This window comes from Cynocephalus volans, chromosome 2 (assembly GCF_027409185.1).
Source record: "Cynocephalus volans isolate mCynVol1 chromosome 2, mCynVol1.pri, whole genome shotgun sequence".
Classification (NCBI taxonomy): domain Eukaryota; kingdom Metazoa; phylum Chordata; class Mammalia; order Dermoptera; family Cynocephalidae; genus Cynocephalus; species Cynocephalus volans.
In genome coordinates, this window is record NC_084461.1 from 229,624,714 (window position 1) to 229,649,971 (window position 25,258).

The 25,258-nt window shown below is 35.1% G+C and overlaps 1 protein-coding gene across 5 annotated transcripts in view; it reads right to left on the minus strand.

Annotated features, from left to right (window-relative positions):
- Window positions 1-25,258, minus strand: part of CCSER2 (coiled-coil serine rich protein 2) — a 215,429-nt gene that overhangs the window by 27,154 nt on the left and 163,017 nt on the right. For all 5 annotated transcript variants that reach the window (XM_063085363.1, XM_063085364.1, XM_063085366.1 and 2 more), the window contains 3 exons: window positions 19,318-19,401; window positions 13,740-13,826; window positions 8,553-8,642 (listed from right to left, as the gene is read on the minus strand). In XM_063085363.1, the coding sequence (XP_062941433.1) occupies window positions 8,553-8,642; window positions 13,740-13,826; window positions 19,318-19,401 (261 nt within the window). The remainder of the gene's footprint in view (window positions 1-8,552; window positions 8,643-13,739; window positions 13,827-19,317; window positions 19,402-25,258) is intronic.

Consider the following 25,258-nt stretch of genomic DNA (forward strand, 5'->3'; position numbering starts at 1 on the left):
ATTCTGCCTCAGTGGTCTCCCTCTCACGAACATCTCTCCACTTCCATGAGAGATCACTAAGCATAGGTTAGCCCCCATCTCCTCTTGCTTGGGCTATTATAATAATCTTCTAAGTAGTTTTCCCTGTCTTCAGTCTCTCCCCATTGGGATTAATTCATTCTTGCTGAGCCCTGTACTAGGCACTAGGCACACAATGAGGACTGAGATACAGCCCCTGCCTCAAGGGACTCAATTTCTCCTCTTAATTCTTTTCATGTAGCAAACCATGGTTAATTAAGCCTGGACCCTGTAAGAACCTTCTCGCTACAGGATTAAACAGAAAGTTCTCAGTCTGGCAATTAAGTATCCCATAATGTGATATAAGTCTAACTCTCCACACTTCTCTATTCTCTTACAATATTCTCATTGTAATCATTAATATTACCACCAATAACCACAATAAAATATGGAAAAGTATGGTTAAGAGATTTTCAAAAAATTAGGTAACAATCCAAGTGTTACTGCAAATTTTATTAGTAGAAGAAATTTCATCTGGTTGGTAACTTTTTATTTAATCTATACACAGGTATTCCTCTGAGAAAGATAAAAAGCACCCTCTAATGTCCAGAACTGACCCCATAAATAATCTCACAGAATTCAAAGGTTACTCTGAGACCATGATAAAATAAAGCAAAACAAGGTAATTTCAGAACTGTGCCATCCACAAAATAAACAATCTTAGAATTTTCTCCCTTATGACAGGATCCAATCTAGAACAAACCCCTGTACCCTTAGATATTCCTCTAAACTATCCAAGAAAAGCCCCAATCCTATAATAGGTTCTTTCTGATACCCTTTTTTGAGATGGTTCCTCAAGGTGTGTGTTCTCTGTTGCTACAACAAGTAATACATCCAATTTGTTTAATAGGTGTATTTCTGGTGCGCTTTGGCTGAAGGACACTGACATTTTACTGCTCTGAATGATCAGGACAGCTATTTTTGTTTAGAAATTTTAAGACTGGGTAAGAGAAATGGTATTATTTTCTACTCTTTCAGAAATATTAATGCAACTTTTTGAACAAATTCTCTAAGCATAAAGCACTAAAGAGACATTCTCTAAGAAAAAATAAACCTTAATATTACCATACAAGCACCCTCTGCAATGATTACTTTTGCCATTAAAAAATGTATCATCTGTAGAAATGTTTTTATAATTTCCTAAAAAAAAGATTAGAATGTTCCAGCAAATATAGGCCTAATAAATTATCATTCTGCTTGCACAGACTAAAAGATGAAGAACTTTTATTTTGTTCTCTTATGGAAGCTGATTAATTTCTTCAGAAAGATTGACTTGATTATGCTGTTTCTTGGAAAGCTAACAGGGTTATCTATATCTCACTGACTGGTGTCTAATATTAAATTCTAAAAGTAAAATTTCTCTATGTTCTGCCTACACACTCAATGAACAAGTAAGTAGATCAAACTCTACATTGCACAAATGAAATAGATCCTAGTAGTGGAAAACTCTGGTTCTCCTTTGTTTTCTAATTATAGTACAGACAAACTTTGCTTCTTTCAATGAATGCTTTAAACAAAGTTTTAAAAAATGCCTTCTACAGTTCTGGTATTTGTTATTGAAGGATACAGACTTGGAAAACCTAAAAGTTAGGAACAGATAAACCATTCAATTGCTATAATATCCAAGTTTAATTCGTGCCTAGCCTTGAAAAATAATTCTATTTTTTCAGTTATTGGTTTCAGATGTATCCATGAATGTCACAGTATTATTGTTTACAAAAGGCAGTATAAAAGACACACATAATAAAATTCTTGGTGTGTTATATAAATTCTGCATGCTGGAATGTGATGTCTCAGCAACACAGGTAGCTATATTCAATGGTCAATGTCTAATACTGACTAAACGTTAAACAATTAAAAAATAATTATATGACCAGATCATAAACATTACTTGTTTAAACACTAACATATATGTGTTTTTCACATAAAATACCCTTAGTGGCATATTTTAAATAGAAGTAATAGTAGCAAATATAAAAAAAGACCTTAGCAAAGAAATAAATCCCTAATTCCGTTTGGAGACATATATATAGAGAGAGAAAGCAATGTCTCTCCAAAGGTGAAAAAAAAAAAAAAGGCACATTGTTAAAATCAGGACATTTTTGCCACATAAAAATTAACCAACAATGCTGCCCACTTCCAAGTCAGGAGAGATTACTCATATGACAAATCGTTGGGCTACCCTATTCCTCTCAGTTGGCATTCCATCTTATCTCCCAGGCAAAAAGAAAAGGAGCAGTGTTCTTTGCTAGTACAATTATCATAATTGCTAGGAATTATAAACATTTGATGTAGTTTTTGTGATATATCTGTGATAGTTTTCTGATTTAACCTATTCTATTTTATAAATGGTTAAGATAGGAACATGACTCTAAATCTGAGGCATGAGAACCTAATTCTAATTATGCTTACAATACTGACCATATTCCATTGTTGAATTTATATAAATTATATGTGTGCATCTATTATATATGCTATGCCATGGATTAATCTTTGCTTTAGTACTAGAAACTAACTCCAACAGAGCATTTTGAAATGTATATAAAATCATCTTTCCTTGCCTCTTTGCCATACAGAATATAGTTCTTAAAATGAGAGAAAAATAATATCAGATCAAACTGTGCACATTCTGAGTTTGAACTAGTAGGCACCTTTTCACACTGATACTGATCTAATAGTCTGTTTATTCCCACACTCATCTTTCAGAGTAGTCCTGGTCAGGTCACTTCGTGACAGGCCAGGTAGATCCTTTGGGTCCACTTTGCTTGTCCTGCCTAGAGATCCTAGGGGATAAATAATAAGGAATTCAATGGCGTGAGTCCAAAAATGTTTTTTTCCTAATATTTTGGTTTCTCTGGTTAACTTAAGATGTTCAAACAGGTCTGGCCGGTTAGCTCTGTTGGTTAAAGCATGGTGTTATAACAACAAAGTCGAGGGTTTGGATCCCCGTAACAGCCAGCCAAACAAAAAGATGTTCAAACAAATGGTCTGTAAAAAGTATGTATCATGAAAAGTAAGTATTCACATCTTTAAATAATGATATTAAATGCTTTTAGAACAATATTGAAAATGCATTAAAAAAACATAATTCAGTCCAAGATAATGCTATTTTTAAGTATGTGCTTATACATGGACCAGTAAAGTCATACTATCTTTAAAAATAGTTTTATTAAAAGAAACCTTGATTTCTCACTTAATCCCCAACTTCCAGCAGTACTCCTAGTCTCTTCAATTGTTTTTGTGTAAATAATCAGGCACCTTCCACATTATTGTTCTTCTTTTCATGTTATCCATTTCACCATTTTATCTGGGTATTTTTTCCCTCAGATTAGGGAAAAAGATTTGCCCACTTTCCTCTGAAGATAACATCTTCTGCTCCCACAGCTCATTCTTACCTCTTTTCCCTCTTTTCATTTTTGACCCTATCTAAATTTGAACTTCATCTTTTTTATTTTCCTTAATTTTTTCCAAAAATTGCCTTTTCTGGTAAGCCTTTACTTATTGCCCCAGGTGGCTTTCACATATCCATCTAAGTATACATCATTAGCTCTAGAGTTGTATTGTCCCAAATCGTATCTACTAGACATATATGGCTACCCACATTTAAATTAATTACAATTAAATAACATTAAAAATTCTTTTCCTAAGCCACACTAGCCACATTTTCAAGTTCTCAACAGTCACTTGTAGCTAGTGGCTACTGCAGCAGACAGCACAGAAAGTTCTATAGGATAGCACAGTTCCAAAGTAGACTTTCATTCTCAATTCTGGAACTCTGTACTACTGTGGCTGCCTTCTTTTTATAATGCAGGGCTCAGAGCAGTTTACACCACTATATCATGCTTTTCTCAAGCAGAGAACAGTCTCACATCCCTTTTATCCTAACAGTAAGAAGTGCTTCATACTGGCCCCCAATGCTGAAAACACTGTGCTTGAATATTTACACTTATAAGCACCTTGTAATATGCCTACAGAATGTCTTAGGCAGTTCCCTACAGCAGCAGAAACCTTCGTCATACCTTAAATGAATAGCACCCAACAGGTGATTAATTATGATTACCTTCCTGGGTTTAATCTCACAAATAACACCCAAATCAAACCCAAAACAGTTTCATCTCTATCAGTATAGCTCCAGCACCAAAAGCACCTGTAGCATGAAAGCCAAATGTTACTACAGGCAGAAAGACACTTGCAGAATTTTGAGGATAGAAATATATAATGTATACATGGAGGCTGAGGTTAGATATATGCAGAAAATAGCATAATAAAATGGTTCTTGGGCAGGAGCAAGAATGTCAGAATTTGTAAGGTAAGAAAACATCACATAACAGGAATGATCATATACAAATAGCTAGGAGTGGCCTCCCAGTACCACCTGAAATGATGGTATGGGGCTCAAGGGGGAGCCCTCCTGGCCAAGGAGTCAGCTGTCCTGTCAGGGAAGCAGATATTTCTCTTTTTAGAAGGAAATATCACAGATTCTTATAACCTAATGACATCAAATGCTTGAACCATACAAGTTCACATTATGGCCACCAAGACACTTTCTGATCATGCTTAGTTGATGGCAGTATAAACCTGTTTAAATCTTTCAGAAGGAAAATTGTGGTAATATATTTCAGGAACCTTACAAAGGACCATCCTGTAAGGAAATGCATTTTTTACTGATTAAAGGTAATGCATTCCTTCAATTTTAGCTTGGCAAAAAAAATCAAACAAAACAGTAATGAAAGCAACCACTACCATCAACACCTAAGCAGGTTAAAATAGATATGCACAAAATAATTCTGTCTAAATAGATATGCACATACACATTTGTACATTACAAAAAGAGTCCAGAAGATAATGTATGAAATGTTAACCATGGTTGTCAGTGGTTAGTATGATTTAAGTAATTTAAGTTGTTCTTAAATTGTTTTGCTTCTTTATTTTGTTTGATATAGGTTTAATATATTGCTACCTCTTAACAAAAAGGGTCAGAAAAGGAAAAAGCCCATTTAGAGTGTTTCTCTTTTAAGCATATATTTTTGGGCTCTATATCATTTATTAAGTATCCTTAGAACATGCATTCTTTTTTTTTTTATTACTCCTTTAAGAAGAAGTGTTGAATTTTATCATTCCTTCTATTGAGAAAATGACTTATGTAATCTACTATACCAATAGATTTCATCTTACTAATACTGGATTGAACCTAACTTGGTTGTAGAGGATTTTTCTTTGTCTTTTCAAACATAAATACTTTTCTTCCAGGAATTTTAAATACCATAAAATTGTTTCCATGGATTATCACAATTGACTGCTAAGACCTCTACCACACAGTGTAAACCTGGGCACCTGCTTTTCTCTCTCAGGAAAGTAAGTCCTTGTCATGATCTCTCACTGAGATCACACCTAATGTCGTCCCATCCCAGAGCTATCACCCTTTTCTCCCAGAGCTATTCCTTCTAGCCTCCTCACTTCCTGCAGCCCCTCAAAATGGAGGCAACTAAGATGTTACCTACAAGTTAGAAAACCTGGCTTCTCACATGAGACTGCTATGTACAAGCTGTGTAAGTGCTCGCACAAGTCACTTGTTAGTCTTAGCTTCTTCATGTGCAGGAAAACAGAGATTAATATCATTTAGGCCTAATGGAGGTTTCTGTAAGTATCTTGAGGGCTGTGACTTCGCATTTACATTCTCAGATTAAGACAGTGCCTGTAGTAGTGCAGGCACATAAATATCTGCTGAATGAGTAAGTGAGTATCTGCTTTTCTTCCTTTCCTCTGTTCTACTACTTTGTTTCTTCCTCTTATTTCCTGTTGGTTCTCTTATTTGCGGCCATTAGGTGATAGCAAAATCCCCTTGGACAAATCTATGAAGAAAATATACACTGGGCTCAATACATTCAAAGTTTCAAAAAAATACAAAATAAATAAATAAACAACATAGTTTCATTGCTCTGCTCCTGTTGGTGGCCAACCACTTTCCTTCCTCCCACAGGTTCTAACTGAGATGTCTATCTTTTTATTTTATTTTTCATATTTCTTTTCACTTTGGCTGCCAAAGAGTCCTCTAGGCAATAATCCTCTCTACACCATCCTTTTCTACCTTCCATTGTCACCAGATTTCTTCTTTCTTGTCTAGGAAATGTTCAGAGGAAATGCTCACGTACGCCTCACAAACCTCTGAGGTAGACTCCACGATATTCAAGTGACTGACACATTGTCAAGAGGACACCCCGAAAATTTTTTTTCCAATATAAAAGTGATATTTATTTATTCTAACTGCAATGATTTTCTTTAAAAGAGAAAAGAAAATCATTGCAATTATAGTAAATGGTTTCCAAAATAATGTACTTTAAAGGAATCCCATTAAGTCCAAAGAACAAAAAAAATCAAAGAATAAACTCAATATTTAACTTACTATTATTTAACTAAGTAAATAAATATAGCTGTTTATTTAGTTAACTAAATGAATGCAACTCACTAAAATTACTTTTCCAGTAACTCCTGGATTAAAAATTTGAATTATACCTTAAAATGAGCTTTAACACTAACTTCCCTAAACATACATCTGTGTTCCAGCCAAAAGTACGTAATTACTGTTGCCTAACTGCATCTTCCCACCTCTTAGCCTTTACTTGTGCTGCTCCTTTTGCCAAGGATATTCCTCCCACTTTAATCTGCCAGAACCTCTCATCCTCCAATCTCCTCAGTGTGCTTTCCTGGGGGACGTAACCTTGGACTAGCTGATTCAAGAGCCCTAAGTTACAGTACTAGCTCAGCCACTTATTAATTATGGAAACTTTAATATGCCACTTAATCTCCCCACAGCTTTTGTTACCTTATCTATAAAACAAAAGTATTTAGCCAGATGATTCCCATAGTAATAGATAACAGGGAAAGCCGAAATCTGGCTTTTTAGGGTGCTAGGCTAGGAAACTCAACTTCACCTTACCCAAGATCATAGTAAAACTAACAACACAGGAAAATATTCTGGGCTGTATTGGGTTGTTTTCCACCAGTTACTCTTGTCTGGTTACAAGGCAGACTAATTCTCAGTTTCTAGAGAACAGTGAGGTTGAGGGAGCCAGAGAGGGTATAAAGACTTCCATGAGGATGGCAAAATGGAACCTTTCACGCTTAATGGAACCAGCAAACTACTTAGTAACACAGAAGGCATAAATATCCCTATGGGGAAACTGCAGAAACCTGCAAAGCTCAAACCTCCATCCAGAAGAAAGGGGCACTATCTTTTATTTTGCAATTGCCTCCAAACAGAGATGATTCCACATCTACTGATATTAAATATTATATCATCTCTTCCTATTGGCATCTTTTGCTTTCTATGATTCAAACACTACCTTCACCTTCTTCACCGAGCTCTTTGATTCTTTCAACTAGACTTTCCCTATCCTTTTTAACCTTGCAGAACTTACGACACTTTAACTATATCAATGCATTGCCAGTTCCTTTAATAAGTACTTATAAACAGAGGAATCCTTATTCATCCTTCCCCAATTTCCCTCTTCTACTTCAAAAGCCTAACACTGAGGATGAGAGATCGCCAAACTTGTACTGAATAAATTAATTACCATCGTAGCTTATATAGAGCACACAAAAAAATAGTTACTTTTGAGATGAAAAGAAATAACTATTTTATAAACTTTAAAGGCCTACAGCTAAGTTACCATTATATTTCCCTACTCATTTCTGTTACTCAGATTCCATCGCTAAACATAAGGCGAAAGACGAGTCATTTAGGCATTCTCTTAATAAGAAATATGTCTGTTACCTGGCACCATACAATAGAACAATAGAATTATGATGACTTATGGCCATATGATGATTCTCTGATCAGGGTACATCCTAAACTGTTCTGAAGAATTCACATTAAATGATGGTAGGGTATTTTTAGCTTTAAATATGTTTTGAGACATAACATTTTGAAAAACAACAACCAGCCATGGAATACATGGTTTCTTTCTACTGTTTACAAGAAATCATTTCCTAAGGCTGCCCAAAACATAATCTTTACTGTCTATATCTGCATGCATTTATATTTCCTCTAATGCAAACAACATTTGAGTAATCATAATAATAAAACATATTTGAAAAGTTTCAACAGAAAAGAATATGCTACATTGTATATTTTCAAAGTGTAATATATGCTGCTAATGTGGGACAACTGCATATTGGACTTCTGTTTCTTTTAGGGCATATTGAAATACTACTGTCATAAATACATGCAATGAGAGGAGATTAGACACAAATAAAATGAGCTACAATATGCAGAATGGAAAAGCTATTAAATGCACATTTGCTTACATAAGACACATAAGAGAAACTTTAGAAAGCACATGAATACCTAAGAGACAAGAAGAAACAGCTTACCTAAGAAAAAAATTAATAGCCATGGCAGATTCAAAATTATTAGAGATTAGAGTAAAAAGAGTGGAATGAAACATCAAAATAGCAAATGACGGGGGAGGAGATTAAGCATATGTGTTACTTACAGGAATTCTTCTCCAGGGTGTTTGGGTGTATTTATCAGCATATGTGCATTTTTCCTCTTTAGATTTTTGGTGGCAGTTATACTGAGATGCCTAAATAAAACCACAAATTTTTACATGGTTTAATTCTGATATACACATAAACAAGGTAATAAGGGGCTCTCTCAGGGGGTACTAAATCAAATCAACAGCAAAAAAATTTTGTGGCTACTTTTATAAAGAAAAAACATGTCTAAAGCAAGCACCAAGGTCTATTTAGTAGTTTCTCACCTTACTCAGGGATTGGGTTTGAGAATCAGCTAGAAAGGTTAGAATTTCAGTCTAAATTACCCCTGGCAATCTCTTATATTGCCCATAAAACACACTACATATTACCTTATGTATATTAATATATACAGTATTAAAGTATATAGATGTAGAATATATACAGTGATACATAGTATATAAAGAATACAACTGCAAAATTTAAGTACTTCCCTAAACTGCGTGTCACTGTAGCACACTATTTCTTAAATGCATTCTTGATGGCACCCTACTGGACATTAAATACCACCAATTTATATCTCAGGTTGTCTGTTCACATATGCAGTGCTATGAAATGCCTCTTTAATGATGTGTTGACTATATTAGACTAGAATATTTTGAAGGGACTCTGCCTTTTGACAAGATCCATCTGACCACTTGCAGTGTAAGATTTTACTGATTCCATCCTGACTATGGCAATTACAGAAACAATTTCTTTTCTGTAGTGTATGTGCTAACACATGAAAGATAATATTTGGCAAATATGTGAACTTTCCACAATTTGAAAAGCCTAGTTACTAGTGACACTTCAACAGATGTAAAATGACTTCCCAAATAATTCCCTCTCCATTTGCTTTCAGATTGTGTTCAGATGCTCACCTTCTGTGTGGTCCCATATTCACAGAAGTGTGTCCTATTGTGAACCAATCTGGTAATCCCATTCCTCTATGCTTAGGAATAAACAAGTAACCCAAATCTAGCCAACAAAACAAGAAGAAAGTCTCGGGTATTTTTTAGAAGGTGTTTCATGATTTTAAAAATAGGCATGCTAGAGAAAGCAGGCGCTTTACCCACCTTTAAGTATTAGTGTGTGAGAATGTGACACATGGAGCTATAGCAGACATCCTGTGACCATGAAGGGACCACTAAGAAGATTGCAGAAAAGCCAAGCTAGAACTTCATCCATTAACCCAAAGACCAATAAACAACCATGGAAATGGGTGGAACCTATACACTTTCTTGTGATTTGAGTTTACAAACTGTTCTTATTTTTTAAGTCAATTTTAGTAGAGACTTTTACTTGGAACTTAAAACATCGTAAGATATGCATTGATTTACGCTGGGTGATTTGGGGCAATTCATTAGATAAGAGTTACCATTTATCATAGGCCAGGCACTAGGTAGTTTACAAATGTAGTTCATTTAATGATCACAACCCTATATGGTCAGCATTATCTTTATTATCCCCATTTACAGAAAAGGCTTAAGGGAGATTACATAAGTTTCCTAAGCGAACACGGCTATTAAGTTTCAAAGACAGGTCTGTCATGGTTTTACAAACATACTAAACTACTAGCCTACTTAATCTGAATTCTAAAAGACAATTTTACACTAGCAATTTCAGAAAATTATTCTGAGGATTCAATGAGTAAATGTATCTAAATTAATTATTGTTTAACTAGCATACTGAGATGAAAATAAATGGGCATTCTCAGCATTCTGAAATAAGTTTTGAATAGCCATACCTCTATTACCTTTCAGTTAAATTCTCAAAGCACTGCAATCTGATTTTATATCAGCACATTTCACATAAAATATGAATTCAACATTTTATATTGTCACTTTCTTTTTCTGAAAGTCTGCATGCAAACAGGTTAGAGCTGAATACGCATTTTTTATAAAGATAAAAAAGCATAGAAGGCTGGAACTGGAAGGGGACATGGAAATCATCTAGCCAAACCTTCACATTTTGGATAAAGAAAACACTAGATAAGTGATGGAAACTGCCAGTAACATTCAGCTGATTAATACTGGAGACAAGGAAAGTCCTCTAATTCCCAGTCTACGGCTCTTCTGATGACTCTTTCCTATTTTAAAAAAAGTAGTTTAGAGAGATAGAGAAAGGCAATTTTATAATGTAAAAAATATTGTTACCTATCTCTACTTTTATTGGTTTATATCTTTTTAAATTCTGTTGATTTGACTTTGCAGAATTCCATAAGTAAACTCTATACTACTATAATCTTTTTTGAATGACTTCTAAATTCCCTACCACAAAAAGAACACTTGGCATCTTAAAGTCCATTTAATAAGGCATTAGCTTCACAGAGGATCACTGCTTGCAATGAGAAGAGTGAATCCTCTCTAATCCTCTAAGTTTATGTTGAAAAAACTGCACTAACATTAGTCTCTAGATTCAAGAACAGGAACTGTCAAGTAAATTTCACAAAGTTTTCTCGGTACAGGCCACAATTCCCCTGCAATTTATAAATGAGCTAATGTGATTCTGATTTGTTTACAAAGGAAATCTCTAGCTGAACGCACGACAGCTTCCAAAGCAATCTGTAGGAAAACTACACACAGCACCTAAAAAGACAGGTGTCAGTCTCTTTCTCAATAAATTTGATTTCTAGGTTCAATATATCAAATACAGAGAATTTTAAGGTACAATCTAAAGGTACAAGCTAAAGATCAATGCTTTCACTTTTCTTGTTTTCTTTCTTTTCTTTAGGATTCTCTCAGATATTTCTTAAACATACCTAAAAATTATTTTCAAGGTGAGAAACTGTCCAGGACAACTGGCTCAGTCTCTCCAACAAGTCAGAACAACAACAACAAATGAATGGTCCTAAATTAAAAGAAACTTGAGGGATATGACCAGTTCTCATGCAGGGTCCTAGATTAAATTCTCATTTAAACAAATCAAGTGTACAGGATATGTTGGAATAATTAGGGAAATATAAATGTGGACTTGATAATAGAAAATATTAAGAATTACTATTAATTGCTTAAAGATGATAATATTATTTCAGCTATAAAGAAACCTACTCTTATTTTTTAAAGCTGTATAGTGAGGCTAAAAGAACACTTTAATAAAAATTTTCAGCATAAAAAGATTTACCTTTCATTATTTATTAACCATATGTCAATATAATGATCTCTTTTCCTAACTTAGTCTTAAATTTACTTTCCTAATTTTAATATTGAAACCCCATTTTTTTGATGAGAATAATTTTATTTTTTCTCCCCAACCTTTTATGTTTAGCCTATTGAGCAATTTTACTTCAGCTAAATTTCTTTTATACAAAGCAAGTTGTTGGATTTTGCTTAAAATCCTCAATGAAATTCTTTCCATGAAATAAGACCATTTGCATTTACCATTATATTTATCACACTTCATCTAATTTCTGTTGCCTTAGTTTTGCTGTTTTTATTTTCCTTGGTATTTTTCTACATTATATGGCTTTTATTACTTTTATCTTTTGCAGTATATGTTATGTAAACCTATTAATAGTTATCTTAAAGCATTTCAAAAACATTATCATAATTTAAGTGTATTTTAAAAAATAAAGAATAACTTGGATACCCATTTGTCGAAGATAAAATTTCAGTACTTATGACTTCTTTTAGCATATTCTTTATCTCCTTCCTCAAACTTATTTAATATAAGTATTTTCAAAAACTAATAGCAACTTAAAATTTTTAACTAACAATAATTTTTTAATTTCAGAAAAATTAAATGTATAAATTCAAACAAATTCCAACATTCAAATGATGTATAATTACATAAGATAAAATAATTAGAAGTAAATTTTCTCCAATCAGTGGTTCAGCAGTTTATCCCACTTAGTTTCTCTAAAAATAGTTTCCATTTCCCACTAATTCATTTTAATCTTTACTTCTTAATTCTTGAGTTATTTTTTGGTTTCTCTCTCAAGTATTTGGAAAGCATTTTTAAGAAATTTTTACAAAAAAAAGTGGGTGGCATAGTTTATAAGACATTAAAGATCTGAGAATATACCTACATATATAAAATAAAAACTTATCTGGGTATAAAATATGAGGTTCATAATCTTTTTTCTGATGTGCACTAGACACGACAACTTCTTGTGCTTTGTAATAGATTCTTGCAAAAACTGAAGCTTACTTAATTTCCTAATGCTGTCTTTTTCTTCTCCCTGAAAGTTGGCTGGATTCTTGTCTTTAGCTTTGAAACATAAACATTAGTTCTTATTCTTTTCCTTTTTAATTTTATATTTGATAGGACCTCAATTTGCAATATTAGATTATTCTCTATTTAAATTCATAAATTTTCTTTGTACCTTTAATGATAATATCTGAACTGTCTGTTCTAACTATTTATTTATTTATTCTTGAGCTGGATCTCTATGATCTGGTCTCAGTGGCTCTAAGTTCAGTATACTATATCCTTTATATCCTGAGTGAGATTAACATTTCATATGACTAAATTGCTTTCCTATACCAAAATATGCTTCTAACAGAGATTTTCTTTAGACTGTTAAGATTTTTATGGCATTACGTTCTTTTCCTCCTGGCCTTGTATATTATTATAAACCAAATTACAAATTAATTCATATGGGAGTAACATTTCAAACTGTAACAATTACAAAATTATGAAGATCCAAACATGACTCTGAGAGATCACTCGATATCATCCATAGGGAAGAAACATTTTCTTGGAATGCCCTTTAATCTAAGATACCTAAGCCTGAGTACTCAGTTTCATTCTGCTCTGCTCACAGAAAGATAAAATGTTCACCAGTACTCATTTCTTTAAATATATCTGAAGGAAAATCAAATTTACCCTGCATCAATAAAAGTTTTCTTTCTTTCCTTTTTTTTTGGGCAGTTGGTTGGTATGGAGATCCAAACCCTTAAAATGAATGTTAATTGGTGAATTTTAATCCCCCAAACAGAATACACTAAAAATGAATCAATTTTTTTCACACTGAAAACTTAATACTTAGACTGAAAGTTAAATCACATACTTCTACTAGAGTGCATATAATCTAAAAAAGATGCAATAGTGCAACTTTGAAAGCCAAATATAAAGTCAAACTCTAATTCCAGCTCAGCATTTTATAAAAAACATATATTTCCCAGTTTGAAATGCCTCCACCTTACATACTACACTGTAATACTTACAAGCTGATGTTCTAACAGTTGGATTTTTTCATCTTTTTTCTTTATTTCCTCTTTAAGCTGTTTTATTTCATTTAATAAATCTTCATTCTGAAATATTAAAAACAATTTAAGACAAGGTACTTAAAAATACCCTAATATGAAGCATTAAATCAATGACGAAGACCCACTAATGAATGAACTATTTGTTCATGTAGGATGAACATCTATTAAAAAAGAATCTCATAAGATTTCATGACATCATGGAAGCTGACGTGTGAACCATGAACAATAAGAGCACCAACAGCTAACACTCACCGAGTACTTACTAGGTGCCAGAAACTCACGAATTTAAAAATTTGATTGTGACTACACCCCTAAGGTAGGTAGTTATGTTCTTTTTACATATGAGGAAACTGAGACATATGCCATAGAGTAGAATAAATCACATACAAAAGAGAAATTTCAGCTGGATTTCAAGGGATGCATAAGAGTTGCCAGTTGGAGAAAACAAAAGGCATGGCAAGCAGAGGAAATGGTGTAATTAAACGCACAGAGGCATTTCATGGCTGGTTCAGAATTCAGTAAAAAGATAAATGTGCCCGAAGGTTATCAAGGGAGATTGCTTTTCCATTAGCCACTTTCTTAAGGAGTACTGCCTGAATCAAAGAAAGAATACCCAATCAACTTATCTATGAGAAATGTCTAATTCTATTAAATGGAAACTCACTGTCACATTAGGCAGTAATCTGGTTACATTTCCAAAGCGTAAAGTGTCATTGTCGTATGGTTAGCCCATTCTGCATACTGCTACTCAATTATTCAGAAATATATACCAAGGAAATAGTATAAGCAAAGAAATAAGAATATGTGAATGATATATCTTTCCGAAGAAAAAATATGTAAGCAAATAATTATAACGTGTTGTTACTCAGCGAAGTATGTCATCTCCCTCAGATATAACGGGAACAACAACAAAAAATTTTTTAGTCTCTTTAACAAGAGATCAGAAACAGACATTTTACAAAAGCTTTAACATGTCACATAAGCATCCCAAACAATGGGGAAAAAAGATTTTTTAAAACGCTGTTATGTATAATGTAACTGGGAAATACTGTTTATTATATACAAAAAATGATCTCCAGTTGAATTTAGTAAGAGTTTAGGAATGTTCAAAATTCATAAATCAAGGCAAAAAAAGAGGGATTGCATATTGTGAAAAATACATTCCAAAGGATACATTTAGACAGACACATTTCCAAGCTATGTAGCAAATGAAGCTATTAAGAAATGATAAATATATTTGATTATATCATATTTTAAAGCATCTATACAACTAACATTAAAGTTAAAAGCTGGTGAAAACCTATGCAAATATGGCAAAGGATTTATATATCTAGTATATTAAAAGCCTGTCCAAACATAAGATCATTTTCAAGGTCCCAATAGACAAATAGCCAGTTCTCACAAACATACATATAACTGGTGAAATGTTCTATTTAACTTGTTGAAGAAACACGAATTAAAGTATGAAAGTATTGTTGTACAGTTATTAGATTAGGAGGAAATACCCGATGTAATCAATAAGACTGCAGAAAAAAAATGATACAGTACATAATCAGACATAGCAATTAACCTTTCCAAACAAACATTTATACCTATACGCATAGGAGTCATAAAAATACTAGCTCTCTTTAATTCATCATACCGTTCCCAGTAATCTATGCCAGAGAAATGATCTTAAGTATGAGAAAACCTACAAAAAGGTATTATCTTAAAGTCTACAAGTTTACAATTGCCCTACAAGGGGACAACAGAAATACAATGAGGCAATCTGATAGAATACTACGAAGCCATCATTCATGTAGCCATGGCTAAGTTCTGTCAGTGTTACAGGAAATGGACCTGAAAAATGAACTCAAAATACAATGTGGTAAAAACGTTAACAGCCAGCATTTACTATATGGCAGACACTGCTCTAAGGATATTACGCATAAAGATAGGCAAAGGAGATCACATTAGGAAATGGGTGACTCCAATGGTGTCCTAAAGGATGTGCAGAAGATTCTGAAGATAGAGAAGTGTAGTAGGCTTTGAATTTTAGGGTAAGGAATTCTAAGTGTCATACAACAATACAGAGGCAGGGACAAGCATAGCACTTTAGAGAACTATAAGCAGTGATGTGGTCGCACAAAGGCTATGATAAATAGCGCATAGCAACCTGGCTAGAAAAATAGGTAAGGACTAGATCCCAGAAGGCCATGACTATCAAGCATGGCCTTAGCCAGGGTGTGACAGATTTTCATTTAAGATGGCTGTGACAGCTGTTTGGAAGACAAATTTGACAAAAGCGACAAAACTGGGCTAGATACTTGATATCAAGACATTGTGATACTCCAGATGAGATTCTGACCCAAGAGAGCAATAATAAAGATGGAGAAGAAGAGAAGGGATCAAAAAACTTGGAGTTTCACAATTTGCTGCATGTGAAAGAAGAGCACAGAGGAGCGGTTAAGAGTGACATTCATATTTCTAGCTTGAGTAACACAATGAATAATCGTGCTACCAAGAAAAATGGAGAATACAGGAGAACAAATATATCCAAAAAGGAATATGTGTGAGTTTTAAATATATTGTTAGAGGTACCTATGGGTGGGACATACAGTAGAAATGTCCGGTGGGCAACTGGATTAGCAAGTACGAAAGAGAGAAATTTTACATGTCATCTCTATATATGTCATATATGAAATCATCAAAGCAAAAAGTTCAAAAAGGGCTGAACTAATAATCTAACATATACAGAAGAGGAACAAAGCTGCTGACTTCACTACTAGCATTAGCCTGTCCCCAACTTTTTGATCTAGTGCTTAACATAAACTCCATCACTCTGCCTTGACCTGAGGAAGACCATGCTAATTGGTTGTGTGACTTTGCACGTACCCTGCACTTAATTGCTAGAACAGTAAGCCCATATGTGGGTGGGAGGAACAACGGTGCCTCAGTCACTCTGAGGGCAGTTTAGATGCTGTGAAATTAAACCTGTTCTAAGTGTATTTGTTTGAGTTAACTGTACTGTATCATTATCTGTTGAATGTAATAATTAGGTAAATATTCCTAAATCATATTTAAAATAAATAAATAAACAAGAAGAAGAAGAGAAAAGCCTACAAAGGGAATGGGGAAAAAATATTGAGAGGTCTGAGGGATTCCAGAGAGAAGTGACATAAAAGCCAAGGGATAAAGCTTTTAAGACAAAGGCCATGCCAACTGTACATAGCATTAAAACCAGTAGTTATTTTCATTTTTCCAGATTTTCACATCAACTGGAAAGGGGTTAAAGAGAGTCAAAGAAAACTTTATTTGAATTTAAGACAGGTGAGATACACAAATTTATAAACTGATGATGAAGAGAAAGTAAAGGAAACACACCAAAGACAGATGAGAGAAGAGCAGTAAAAGACAGTTAAGAACACAGAAGAAAGCGTGGTTTTCCGCAGCATACTGGTCACTTTTCCTCTCTAACTGGAACAAAGTAAATGGGAATGAGACAGATACAGCTAGGTTAAAGGCAGAAAGGTGAGAAGCAGAAGATCTTTGCTTGCTGAACACAAGGCTACCTGCAGAGGCTGAATAGCCTGGCTGGGTATGGGGCTTGACAGTGATCAATGTGTGGAATAGCTCATCAAGGGAATGGAAAAGAGAGCTGTCCTGAGATAAATAAAAGGACAGATTGAAGGCATGGCAGGTCCAGTGGGGATTTTAGACCCTAAATTCATAATGGTACAAGTCAACATACTTGTGTCATTTGAAACTATACTGCTAAACCACCTTGAATGAGAAGGTGACACAGTTGGGGATTTACTGTTGTGCAAGAGAGACTAGGATACTGGAGAGAAGAGACAGCATGAGCTATTGCATCTCAGCTTGAATAAGAAAACGGAGGAGTAGGGAATAAATACCACATAACAATGTCTGTCATGTAATATTAAATATGTAGACTAACTAGAAAGGTACACAGAAAAAAAAGAAGACACGAGTTGTATAAGGAGTTGGAATTAAATTTTTTTCTTTAAAAATAATTTCTTTACATGTAAAAAAGACTTTTCACACACACACACAAAAAAAAATTCAGGAAAAAAGGTCAACTTCAGTTTTAAAATGTGAGTCACAAAAGTTAAAAAAAAACTGAGAGATCACCAGAGATCATTTAATTCAATGGTTCTCAACTGGGTGTGTATATAAAACTTTTTTTAAAAAAAAGATGGCCTGCTACAGACCTGCTGATTTAGAATATTATACTGGCAGTACGCTAAAAGCCCAGAGATGGGAAGTAATTTTGGCAAGGACAGGTAGGCAACAAGTTGAAAAGACAAGATGAGATAACTGCATGTGACTACTATGCTATATTTTTTTGATTTTGATTGCTTTGTATACCATATTGTTCCCAATATGTCACTCTGTATTCTACGAGAAAATTATACTGCTCTGCTCTGCTAATACCAGGCTTGGCCACTAGAATTATTTTGGAAGTGACACAGGCCACATCCAAGCAGAATTCACATGTGGTTCTGTCAAAGCTCTTTTCCCTTTGGCACAATAACATGTCCCACCATAGGGGCTGGTCCTTCAGTTTGGAGAATGAAAAAGAAACATGAAATGGAGTCCCTGCTGATCTACAGCAAATACGTAACATTAAGTGAGACTATTCACTTTTATTTTTCTAAGTCACCAATGTTTTGAGGTTATTTGTTACTACAGACAAATAGCAAATACTGAATAGTACATCCTGAAAATAGGATGTAAAAGCCAACAATAACTTTACTAGGAAATATTAAATAAATTAAGAATATTTATGTGTGCTTAAGAAATAAATACGTGCTGGTCTGGCCCCGTGGCTCACTCGGGAGAGTGCGGCACTGGTAGCGCCGAGGCAGCGGGTTTGGATCCTATACAGGGATGGCCAGTGCACTCACTGGCTGAGTGCGGTGCGGACGACACCAAGTTGAAGGGTTGTGATCCCCTTACCAGTCAAAAAAAAAAAAGAAAGAAATACGTGTTTAAGAGATAAACAGTTGCAAAAGAAAAGAGCTTTCATAAACTAAAAACAGACCTAAAGACAATGAAAATTATAAAAAGTATACTTTCAAACATTCACTACAATACATCTGGATTCAGTAATTATATTTTCAAACATAAAAAGGCAAATTCATCTCATTTTCAGTATATTTCTTCAGTGTTGTGATTATATATGAGAAGTGTCTATTATTATTTTAATTTTTATTGGTAGTCGTGTTTTTGAAACTATTATTCATATCATAAACAGTGACTTTAAAAAAAGAATCCTGCACAGTGGTAATATAGGGACAAATGATTACCCAAGTGATAAATGGTAATGCAAGGACAAATGATTACCCAACTGATAAATTCAAATTAAAGCACCACAGGGATATCATTTTAACTCACCAAAACAGCAAAAATTAAGAGCAAACCTGATTAATACCCAAGACAGCAAAGCTCTAGGTTTTAATACATTTGTTATTGCTTTATTATTTTAGTAACAAAAAAGAATTTTGAACAATTCAGCATGACTGCCTAGTCATACCTTATATATCTGATCACGATCTTCTGGTTCTGGACTAGATGGCAATGATAGCTGAACATCATGCAATGAACCACTTCCATCATGCTGTCCAAAGAAGAGGAGAAAAACGCCATATTAATACAATAACTGTAGACATTCAGTTCAACCTAATTCACCCCATACCAAATGCTAGCATGGCAAAGAACAAATAGGAGATAAGATTTTAGAAATATCCTTTTCAACTCTATGCACTGTGTAGTGGATTGAATTATATCCCCCCAAAACTCCCTGAAATTTGAACTGTGTCTCCCAAGTTTTATGTATTAGAAACTTAGCCCCCACTGTGACTGTTAAGAGGGTGGGAAATTCAAATTATGGTAACTGAAAGGTGGAGCCTTGAAGAGGTGTTTGGATTGTAGGACTGTGCAGCAGTGAATGGATTAAAAATGGTGGTCAGGGGCATGGATCTGAGGGCTTTAAAAGAAGAGGAGAGTCTATCTTTCTCTGTCTGCTCTCTCTGCTTCCACCATCTTGCAATGTGAGACCTCTGGGTTACTATTGCCACCACCAGATGGACTTCTCAGCCTCAGAAACTGTAAGCAATAAATTTCATTTTTCTTTAGAAATCACTCAGTTCCGTGTATTCTGTTATAAACACAAATGGACTAATACAGAAAATAGGTACCAGAGAAGTGAGGTGTTGCTTAAAACAGATACTTGGAAATGCGGAAGCAGCTTTGGAACTGGGTGTTGAGGAGAGGGTGAAGGAATCTGGAGGTATTTGGAGGAACAGGCTAGAAAAAGCCTAGACACTGGTGGAAGTATAGAAGACAAGAAAACCAGGGAAGATTTGGAACTTTTTAGAGACTATTTTAAACCTTTTAAGAGACTGGTTAAATGGTGGTAAGCAGAATGCTGATAGAAATATGGACTGTAAAGATCATCCTAAGGAGATAAAAATAAGAGAGAGTTTATTGGAAACTGGGGCACAGATCACCCTTGCTGTGAACTGGCAAAGAATTTGGCTGCATTCTGTCCATAACCTAGGACTTTGTGGAAGTTGGAATGTAGGAGTTGTGAACCAGAGTATATGGTGGAAGAAATTTCTAAGCAGCAGAGCATTAAGGAAGCTTCATGGCTACTTGCAACAGCCTACAATGAGTTATGGCAGCAAAGGCACAACATAAAGCCAGAATTTAAAAGGGAAGCATAGCATAAAGATTTGGAAAATTTGCAGTCTGGCCATGTGGTAGAGAAGCAGAGAACATGCAATGGTGCAGCCCAGAGACCATTAGCTAAGAAGATTAGTACATAGGAAAGGGATTATCAAGAGAAGGAGAAAAAGGACCTGAAGGCATTGCAGAAGCCTCTAGGACCAACTCTTTCATTTTAGGCCCAAAGGCCCTGGGAGTGAAAACAGTCTTGGGGAACAGGCCTGAGGTGAGTTCCATGGGCCTGATACCCAGGGCCACCTCGAGAAGCTGCTTCCAGCACCCCAGCTGCTTTGGCTGCTGCAGCAATGGCTAACGTGGCCCCAGGTGTGGCTGGATGTACAGCTTTGGAAAATATAAGCCAGAAGCCTTGGCGGTGTCCATGTGGTGTTAGCTCTGCAGGTTTGCAGAATGCAAGAGTTGTGAAGGCTTGGGAGCCTGCACCCAGATTTCAAAGGATGTACGGAAAAGCCTGGGGGCCCAGGAAGCTATCTATCACAGGGGTGGATTCACTCTACAGTCTTTGCTAGAGCAATGATGAGCAGAAACGTGGGGTCAGAGTTGCAGCAGAGAAACCCCAATAGTGCCATGCCTAGTGGAGCCATGAGAGCAGGACCACCATAGAGACCCCAGACCTGTGGAGCTACCAGAGTGGAATGCCAGCCTGGGAGAGCTGAAGTGTGGCCTATAATCAGGAAAGCCATAGGAGCAGAGTACCCGAGGACTTGGGGACTCACCCCCACACCAGCATGCAGAGATCAAACATGAAGTCAAGGTCCCTGATTCACCAGCACTGAGATTTAATGCCTGCTCTGCTAGGTTTTGGACTTTTTCGGACCTATTACTCCTTTCTTTTGGCCTATTTCTCCCTTTTCGAGTGGGAATATGTACCCTATTTTGTCCCACCATCGTATTTTGGAAGTAGATAACTTGCATTGATTTCACAGATGGGATTTTGAACTTTGGACTCTTGAGTTGAAACAAGTTAAGACTTTGGGGACAAAATGAATGTATTTGCATGTGAAAAGGACATGAGTTTTGGAGGGCCAGGGGCAGAATGTAGTGAATTGAATTATGTCCCCCCCAAATTCCCTGATGCTTGAATTGTGTCTCCCAAGTTTTATGTATTAGAAACTTAAGGGCTGACCCCGTGGCGCACTCGGGAGAGCAGTGCTCCCGCCGCGGGTTCGGATCCTATATAAGGATGGCCGGTGCACTCACTGGCTGAGCGCGGTGCAGCCGGTCACAAAAAAAAGACAAAAAAAAAAAAGAAAGAAACTTAAACCCCACTGTGACTGTTAAGAGGGTGGGAAATCCTATTATGGTAACTGAAAGGTGGAGCCTTGAAGAGGTGATTAGATTGTAGGACAGTGCAGTAGTGAGTAGATTAAAAATGGTGGTAAGGGGTGTGGTTCTGAGGGCTTTAAAAGAAGAGAAGAGTCTCTTTCTTTCTCTGTTCTCTCTGTTTCCACCATCTTGCAATATGAGACCCCTGGGTCACTGTCACCACCACCAGATGGACTTTGGACTTCTTAGCCTCAGAAACTGTAAGCAATAAATTTCATTTTCATTATAAATCACCCAGTTTCAGTTATCTTGTTATAGCAACACAAAAAGGACTAATATACACTGGTAGAAGGAAACGTGGAAGAGAATAAAAGGGAGCCCAGGCAAGAATAACCTGTGGAAATAAATAACAGACACTATGTAAGTGGATGAAGCAGAGAGTCACTGAACATTTTAGAGAGGGAAAAGTGATATGGGAAATTTCTTAAAGAATTTTAAGATTACCTCATGTAAGAAAAATGTAGAATAAAAGTCAATTGAATCTGCTTTGTTTAGATGTGTTTTGAGTATAAAGGAGTCAAAAACAATAATATTAAATAACTCAACAAAGCTTTGCTACAGAAATCATTTGATTAAAAATACCAGATACATGAGAATACGTATTACATGACTCCGTTTACATGAAGTCTGAGAACAGGCAAAACTAACCTATGATGCTAGAAATCAGAAGAACAGTGGTTGACTCAGGGGAAGGGAGTTACTGACTGGGAAAGAACATTAGGGAAACTATTGGGAAGCTGGAAATGTTCTATGTCTTAACTGTATGATAGTTGCATAACCATACATAGAAAAAGTTCAAGCTATACACTTAAGAACGGTACATCTTAAGCACTTCACTGATGTATGTTAGGCCTCAATAAAAAAGGCTGAAAAGAATTAAACATTTCTTCCTTAAACATGATAAAGAAAATGACATGATTATTTTAAGTTCTACTCCTTGACTTAGGAATAAGAAACCACATGTTCAATGATTCATACAGACAATCTCAAGAAAGATGAACCAGTACAGAATATAACTAGGATGATGGTGAGGGACTGAGTCCCTGACCAAGGCAGCACAACTGTGGTTCAACATCCTGTGTGTTCAGATGGTACCTAGCTGTCTCAGGACACACACTGAACTAGCAATCTTCAAGGAACACTAATATCACAATGTACCTCAGACATATCTGTTCTGAATCTCCCAGACCATGGATAGCATCCTGCATTGAGACAGGAGTGCTATAATAGAGAAAATGCACATTTAGGTTATTTTCTTCTTTATTTATTGTATCACATACTTGTTGATATGAATCAGATTGAATCACAATCTCTAGAGACGGGGCTCAGAAATACATATTTAGAAAAACCCAACAAGTAATGCTGATTGACACTGAAGACTAAGAGTTTGCCAAATTTCCAGCAAAGATAAATTACATTTTTATTAGTGATGTTACATGAACATTAAGACTTTGAGCAGAGAGGGGAGGCAATATGCTAATATAAATAGCAAATAATAGCAAACAAACAAATACAAATTTTAGAACTCAAAAGATCCAATAGCCAAAATTTTTAAATGCACTAGATGCACTACATACTAACATTCAAGATGACACAGTGAACTTGAAGACAGATCAACAGAAATTAATCAATCTGAACAATGAAGGGGAAAAAAACATAGACAAAAAAAATTAACAGAGCCTGCGCAAGGACCTGTGGGGATGATAACAAAAGATCTAACACTCATGTTACTGAAATTGTAGAAAGTAGGGTGTGGGACATAAAAAATATTTGAGAAATAATGGATAAATACATCCCAAATTTGGTGAGAGACATGAACCTGAAGATTTGAGAAGTTCAATTTAAGAGAATTGAAAGTACGCTCTCTGAACATAAGGGAATTTAACTAGAAATCAATAACAGAATGATAACCTCCAAACACTTGAAAAGTAAACAGCAAATTTTTAAAACATCCATGGGTCAGAAGAGGAAGTCTCAAGGTAAACAAGAAAACATTTTGGAATGAAAGAAAATGGAGACACCACATACCAAAATCCGTAGAATGCAATTAACGAAGTACTTAAAGGGAATATTATGGTATGAAATACTTATAACAAAGGTGTCAAATTGACAATTGGAGCAAAATAAACATAGAATAGGCAGAAAGAAGAAAATAAGTAACAGAAATTAATAAAAATGAAAATCAAAAAACAGAGAAATCAATGAAACTAAAAACAGATTCTTTGAAAACTGCTAAACCTCTGACACAACTGCTAAAGAGCAAAAAAGATAGGGGGCAGAAATCAAGACATATCAAAAATGAAAGCAAAAATATCATTACAAACATCTCAGATGTTAAGAGTAAACAAGAGAGAGAACATACCTAGGGTTGCAGTGGCTGGAGGGCGGGGGGAGGGGAAGGTCAGGGAGAGGTAGGTGGGGGGAATGGGGAATAATTTCAATTTGTAGTAATAGGCATGCTGATAGTATTGATCTAATCATCACATCTTGGACACAGTGACGGTCAGCTTTGTACCCCATGAATATGCATGACCAGTAAAAAAAAAATTGTATAATAATGTTAAAAAAAAAGAGTAAAGAAGGCAATAATACTATGAACTCTACACAACAAATTTGACAACGTACATGAAATGGAGAAATTCCTCAAAAACCACAAACTCTCAAAACTCACCAAATTTGAAATAGATAATGTGTAAACTTCACTATTAATAAAAATGAATTCGTCGTTTAAAACCTTCCATAAAAGAAATATCTAAAGCCAGATGTTTACTGGCAAATTCTTCCAAAATATATCAGTTCTATACAATCTCTTAGAGAAAACAGAAATAATATTAATTTAAAAAGTAATCAAATCAATGAATGAGGCCAGCATTTCTGATACCAAAACAAAGACAGTATAAGAAGACAAAGTTGGAGGAGTCAAATCACTTCAAGACTTACTGCAAAACTCTAGTCATCAAGAGTGTGGTACTGGTAAAGGATAAGCAGAAAAGAATCCTGAAACAGATCCACACATTTATGGTCAAAGGCATTTTTGATAAATCTACAAAGGTAATTCAATAGTGAAAGAACAGTCTTTTCAACAAACAGTGTTAGAACAATGGAACATCATACTCAATAAATGAACTTGGCCTGGAACTCATTTCTTATACAAAATCTCCAAAATACACTGTAGACCTAAATTTTAAACTTAAAACTATAAAACTTCTCTAATTAAACAGAAAATCTTTGTGACCTTGGCTTGAGCAAAGGTTTTTTAGATACAACACCAAAAACAATCCATTAAAAAAAAAATTGGTAAACTTGACTTCAAGGGCAGAACTTCTGCTCCTTAGAATGAAAAGAGGAGCCACGGACTGGGAGAAAATATTTTCAATAATTCATGTGAAATATTGAGAATAGTG